The sequence below is a fragment of the Microtus pennsylvanicus genome, chromosome 11, assembly GCF_037038515.1.
Source record: "Microtus pennsylvanicus isolate mMicPen1 chromosome 11, mMicPen1.hap1, whole genome shotgun sequence".
In the NCBI taxonomy this organism is placed as follows: Eukaryota; Metazoa; Chordata; class Mammalia; order Rodentia; family Cricetidae; genus Microtus; species Microtus pennsylvanicus.
Genome location: NC_134589.1, coordinates 70238291 through 70245434, shown reverse-complemented (window position 1 = coordinate 70245434; position 7144 = coordinate 70238291). Strand labels below are relative to the sequence as shown.

Genomic DNA, 7144 nt, shown 5'->3' with positions numbered 1-7144 from the left:
GCCAGCACAATTTGTTGAAAATGCTGTCTTTTTTCCATTGTATACTTTTAGCTCCTTTATCGAAAATCAGGTGCTCATAGGTTTGTGGGTTAAAGTCAGGGTCTTCTATTCGATTCCATTGGTCGACTTCTCTGTTTTTATGCCAATACCAGGCTGTTTTCAATACTGTAGCTCTATAATAGAGTTTGAAGTCAGGGATGGTAATGCCTCCAGACTATCCTTTATTGTATAAGATTGTTTTGGCTATCCTGGGTTTTTTGTTCCTCCATATAAAGTTGATTATTGTCTTCTCCAGATCTGTGAAGAATTTTGATGGGATTTTGATGGGGATTGCATTGAATCTATAGATTGCTTTTGGTAGAATTGCCATTTTTACTATGTTGATCCTCCCAATCCAAGAGCAAGGGAGGTCCTTCCATTTTCTGGTGTCTTCTTCAATTTCTTTCTTCAAAGACTTATAGTTCTTGTCGAATAGGTCTTTCACTTCCTTGGTCAGGGTTACCCCTAGATATTTTATGCTATTTGTGGCAATCGTGAAAGGTGATGCTTCTCTGATTTCCCTCTCTGTTTCCTTATCCTTAGTGTAAAGGAAGGCTACTGATTTTTTGGAGTTGATCTTGTATCCTGCCACATTACTAAAGGTGTTTATCAGCTGTAGGAGTTCTTTGGTAGAATTTTTGGGGTCACTTATGTATACTATCATATCATCTGCAAATAACGAAAGCTTAACTTCTTCCTTTCCAATACAAATCCCCTTGATCTCCTTATGTTGTCTTATTGCTATTGCTAGAACTTCAAGCACTATATTGAAGAGGTATGGAGAGAGTGGACATCCTTGTCGTGTTCCTGATTTTAGTGGGATGGCTTTGAGTTTTTCTCCGTTCAATTTAATGTTAGCTGTTGGCTTGCTGTAAATAGCTTTTATTATATTTAGGTAGGATCCTTGTATCCCTATTCTCTCCAAGACTTTTATCATGAAGGGGTGTTGAACTTTGTCGAATGCTTTTTCAGCATCTAATGAAATGATCATATGATTTTTTTCTTTCAGTTTATTTATGTGGTGGATTACATTGATAGATTTTCGTATGTTGAACCAGCCCTGCATCTCTGGGATGAAGCCTACTTGATCATAATGGATAATTTTTCTAATGTGTTCTTGGATTCGGTTTGCCAGTATTTTGTTGAGGATTTTTGCGTCGATGTTCATGAGTGAGATTGGCCTGTAATTCTCCTTCCTGGTTGAGTCTTTGTGTGGTTTTGGTATCAAAGTAACTGTAGCTTCATAGAAGGAGTTTGGTAATGTCCCTTCTGTTTCTATACTGTGGAACACATTAAGGAGTATAGGTATTAGGTCTTCTTGGAAGTTCTGGTAGAATTCTGCATTGAAACCATCTGGTCCTGGGCTTTTTTTGGTAGGGAGGTTTTTGATAACCTCTTCTAATTCTTCGCGACTAACAGGTCTGTTTAGATTGTTCACCTGGTCCTGGTTTAACTTTGGTATATGGTATTTATCTAAAAAAGTGTCCATTTCTTTTACATTTTCCAGTTTTGTGGCATACAGGCTTTTGTAGTAAGATCTAATGATTCTCTGAATTTCCTCTGTGTCTGTGGTTATGTCCCCCTTTTCATTTCTGATCTTATTTATTTGTGTGTTCTCTCTCTGTCGTTTAATTAGTTTGGATAGGGGTTTGTCGATCTTGTTGACTTTCTCCAAGAACCAGCTTTTTGTTTCATTGATTCTTTGGACTGTTTTCTGTGTTTCTATTTTGTTGATTTCAGCCCTCAGTTTTATTATTTCCAATCTTCTACTTCTCCTGGGCGCGTCTGCTTCTTTTTTTTCTAGAGCTTTCAGGTGTGTTGTTAAGTCCCCAATGTATGCATTTTCCGTTTTCTTTAAATGGGCACTTAGTGCTATGAACTTTCCTCTTATCACTGCTTTCATTGTGTCCCATAGGTTTGAGTATGTTGTCTCTTTATTTTCATTAAATTCAAGGAAGACTTTAATTTCTTTCTTAATTTCTTCCTTGACCCAGGTGTGGTTCAGTAGTTGACAGTTCAGTTTCCATGAGTTTGTCGGCTTTCTGTGGGTAGCATTGTTGTTGCCTTCTAACTTTAATCCGTGGTGATCAGATAGGACACAGGTGGACACTGATATTTTTTTGTATCTGTGGAGGTTTCCTTTGTTTCCAAGTATGTGGTCAATTTTTGAGAAGGTTCCATGAGCTGCAGAGAAGAAGGTATATTCTTTCCTATTTGGGTGGAATGTTCTATATATGTCTGTTAAGTCCATTTGCTTCATTACCTCCAATAATTCTCTTAATTCTCTATTAGGTTTCTGTCTGATTGACCTGTCCCTTGTAGAGAGAGGTGTGTTTAAGTCTCCTACTACTAGTGTGTGTGGTTTGATGTCTGCTTTGAGTTCTAGTAATATTTCTTTTACATAAGTAGGTGCTTTTATATTGGGGGCGTAGATATTCAGAATTGAGACGTCATCCTGATGAATTGTTCCTGTTATGAGTATAAAGTGACCATCTCGGTCTCTTCTGATTGATTTTAGTTTGAAGTCAGTTTTGTTAGAAATTAATATGGCCACACCTGCTTTTTTCTTAGGACCATTTGCTTGAAACACCTTTTCCCAACCCTTTACTCTGAGTAGGTGCCTGTCTTTGTGGTTGAGATGTGTTTCTTGCAAACAGCAGAATGTTGGATCCTGTTTTCGTATCCAATCTTTTAGCCTGTGCCTTTTTATAGGTGAATTGAGCCCATTAATATTAAGTGATATTAATGACCAGTGGTTGATTACTCCGGTTATTCTTATTGCTTTTGGTCGTAGAGATTGTGTGTCTCCCTTCTTTGAGATGTGCTGGTGAAGGGTCACTAGATGCCTGGGTTATTGTAGGCAGTGTTGGCAGTGTTGAATTCCTTGCATTGTGATTTTCCTTCTATTACTTTCTGTAGGGCTGGATTTGTGGCTACGTATTGTTTAAATTTATTCTTATCCTGGAATGTCTTGATTTCTCCATTTATAGTGAACGAAAGCTTGGCTGGGTATAGTAGTCTGGGCTTGCATCCATGGTCTCTTAGCTTCTGCAGAACATCTATCCAGGACCTTCTGGCTTTCATAGTTTCCATAGAGAAGTCAGGTGTAAGTCTGATCGGTTTACCTTTATAAGTTACTTGCCCTTTTTCCTTTGCGGCTCTTAATATTCTTTCTTTAACCTGTATATTTTGTGTTTTGATTATTATATGGCGAGGAGATGTTTTTCTTTGATCCAATCTGTTTGGTGTTCTGTATGCTTCTTGAATATTTAAGTGAATATCTTTCTTTAAGCTGGGAAAGTTTTCTTCCATAATTTTGTTGAATATATTTTCTGGGCCTTTGAGCTGTGACTCTTCTCCTTCATCAATACCTATTATTCTTAAGTTTGGTTTTTTTATTGTGTCCCATATTTCCTGAATGTTTTGTGTTGAGAATTTGTTGGTTTTGCTGTTTTCTTTGATCTGTTCGTTTATTTTCTCTATGGTGTCCTCAGCATCTGAGATTCTTTCTTCTATCTCTTGTATTCTATTGATTATGCTTGTTTCTGAAGAATTGAAAACTGAAATGAAGGCAAGGAAGAAAATACAAACTGAGGACCAGCCGGATATGGAAAATCTAGGTCAACGAGCAGAGTCTACAGAAACCTGCCTCTGTTTTAGATCTGAGCCACAATAGCGTATTTTGTCTTTTTAATACTAATTCACATGTATGGTGCAATGTTGGTCTTAAATTCCAGTTGGGGGCCAGATGGCCTCAAGGACACTCTGCTGTCTATCCCCTCCATTCTGGGTTTAGGAATTCTGGTTTATAGGCTCTTCATGCTTCTTCCTAAGTAATTGTCTCCATTTGACAAAAATTCTCTGTGTGCAGCACACGCTAACCTTGATTGAGCTCCTCCTAGCTCTAGGATTATGGGCGTCTGACCTGGAGAACATATCTTACTTTTACATATTCACGTATCTAAGATAGAGTGTAATGATGGCTAGACTGGTCCCAAACCTACCATCAATCCAGGCCTAGGCGCTGGTCGGCACAGAACAAGGGCTGGGATCCGGGACACCCACCATCCAGATCACACCTTAGTTGATTTCACTTCCCTCCCTTCCTCCATTCTCTCTTTATATGTTGCCTCCAAGCCCTTCTTTTCCTTTAATGACCCACAATCTCTCTGAGGCCAGACTGTTCTAGAACTCAAGTGTCCATCTCAGTTATACTCTTAAACACTGACTGGTTCTCTGTCCTCTTCTCCCCAGCACTAGGAACACACTTTTCTACTTGATTTTCAATTTCTGAAACATGGTGGCATCAGATAGCCCAGCATTGGTCTATGACTCAGAATTAAGTCAAGGCTCTGCCCCAAAGAGTTATTTCCAAATCAACCCTTTGTCAGTGTGGAAGGTTAACAAAGCAAATGCAGATGTTCGTCCACTAACCTTTTGTCTTTCTCCTTTCTTTTCATTTTCTCATCCCCCTTCAGCCATGGGACGAAAGAAGTCTAAACGAAAGCTACCCCCCAAGAAGAGGACAGAACCTCTGGACACGCAGTTCACGTGCCCCTTCTGCAACCATGAGAAGTCTTGTGATGTTAAAATGAACCATGCTCGCAAGACTGGAGTCATCTCCTGTGCCGTGTGCCTAGAGGAGTTCCAGACACGCATTACAAATCTGTCAGACCCAGTGGATGTGTACAGCGATTGGATAGACGCCTGCGAGGCAGTTAATTAGTAGCAAGAGCAAGGACCTAGCCCTTCAACAAGTCCAGACTTGGGTACCAATCCAGAGATATTCCAGGGTGTTGGTCCAGGGCTGTGAAAACCTTCCTTCTGTGTATGGGGTGGATGTGAATGAGTAGACGTGTGTGTATGACTGTAGATATGATTGTCATGGTGGCCCTGGCTGCTTGGAGCTGGAGTGAAGGCGAAAGGTACTTCGTCTCACCACGCAGCACAAGGTGGCCTCAAATTTCAGAACCGTATTCCTCAAGTGACATAATCATTTCAAGAGGAGCTCTCCATGGCCATCGTCACACCTGGTCTATGCCTCTGTCCCAGGAGCCCCAACCTCCCTCAGAAGTCTCAGACTCAGAGAACCATCCAGATCACCAGTAAAGATAATCAGATCACCAGTAAAGATAATAAAAACCCAAACATGCTATTTCTAGAAAACTGTGTAAGCACCTGTCATGTCGTAAACAGTTGCCCCCCCCCCCCCGGCACATCATATCAGAATAAAATTTGAAATTCAAATAATGTCCAGGACCTTGTTCTTTATGCCCTATTCTCTCCTTTTTCTATTTCTCTGAAATCACTAAGTCATTTCAATTCTGGAAAAGTCCAATGCCAAGTTGTTTAATCGTTCAGAGTTCAAAGTCTCTTGAGTGATTCATGTAATCTCTTACCTGTAATTTTCTGTAAAATTAGAATAAAAGACCAGATAATATATTTGCAATATATAATGGCACAGGGCACACATTTCTCTTCAACAATGTAGGAAATGGAGCACAGCGAGGAAGTACTGGACCAAAGCAAGACTGAGAACCAGCTGGGCCAACTCCAAATTCTGCATCTCTATGTCTGATGTCAAAATGCTCTTGAGATCCCCAACTTCTTTCAGTTTTGTTGACAGCAAATGGTTATTTCTCCTGGGCTGGTTCTAGTCCCTGATAGAAGCTTTCTTTTGCCGGTGTCCTATGGCTCTGTCAACTCGAATATCTTTGGGTTTCCAAGAAAATCCAGGCTTTATCTTCACAGCTTCCCACAATGGCCTCTCTGGTCCTCCGTGCAGGGACACTCCCTACACATACCTAGCCTCAGCTGATTTCCTGAGTAGTACTCTAATGTGTAAATATGCCACATTTTCTTTATCCATTCTTTGGTTGAGGGGAATCTAGGTTGTGTCCAGGTTCTGGCTATTATGAATAATGCTGCTATGAACATAGTTGAACAAATGTCTTTTAGTACAATTGAGGATCTTTTGGGTATATGCCCAAGAGTGGTATTGCTGGATCCTGAATTATGTTGATACCTAATTTTCTGAGAAACAACCATACTGATTTCCAAAGCGGTTGCACAAGTTTGCATTCCCACCATCAATGGATGAGTGTTCCCCTTACTCCACATCCTCTCCAGCATAAGCCATCATTGCTGCTTTTAATCTTAGCCATTCTGACAGGTGTAACATGGTATCTCAGAGTTGTTTTTATTTGCATTTCCCTGATGGCTAAGGATGTTGGACATATCCTTAAGTGTCTTTCAGCCACTTGAGATTCTCCTGTTGAGAATTCTTTGTTTAGTTCTGTACCCCATTTTTTAATTGGGTTGTTTAGAATTTTGATATCTAATTTCTTGAGTTCTTTATATATTTGGGAGATCAATCCTTTGTCTGATGTGGGGGTTGGTGAATATCTTTTCCAATTCAATGGGCTGTCTTTTTGTCTATTGACTGTGTCCTTTGCTTTACAGAAGCTTCTTAGTTTCAGGAGGTACCATTTATTTATTGATGATCTCAGTGTCTGTGCTACTGGGGTTATATTTAGGAAGTGTCTCCAGTCACGTGCATTAAAGGCTATTTTCCTTTAATTTCCCTTTAATTTCTCTTCTATCAAGTTCATTGTGTTCAGAATTTGGAAGTTATGGCCATCATGGGTATACCTGCACAAATAAAGACAAACAATGGTCCGGCATATGTATCTAAGAAAATGAAACGCTTTTTTGCTTATTGTAATATAAAGTACATTACAGGTACACCAAATAATCTTACAGGTCAGGCAGGTATAGAAAGGTCAAATTGTACTATAAATGATATGCTGAACAAACAGAAAGGGACAGAAAATACCCCCAGAAATAGATTGCATAATGCTTTACTAACCTTGAATTTCCTTAACGCTAATGAGAAAGGAAAAACAACAGCGGAGAGGCATTGGATAATGGAAAAAAACTTCTGAATTGACTCAACCAGTGTGTTTCAAGGATGTGTTCCCCTCACAATGGAAACCAGGAGATTTACTACTTTGGGGAAGGGGTTTCGCTCTTGTTTCCACAGGAAAAGAAAAATTATGAATACCATCAAAATTAATAAAGATTCGCTTTGAAAAGGAGAAACCTC

General features: G+C 39.6%; 1 protein-coding gene across 1 annotated transcript; it reads left to right on the top strand.

The window, feature by feature from the left end:
- Window positions 1–4519: 4519 nt before the first annotated feature.
- Window positions 4520–4765, top strand: LOC142860875 (transcription elongation factor 1 homolog). The gene has a single exon (XM_075992738.1). The coding sequence runs from the start codon at window positions 4520–4522 to the stop codon at window positions 4763–4765; it is 246 nt and encodes an 81-aa protein (XP_075848853.1).
- Window positions 4766–7144: the final 2379 nt, after the last annotated feature.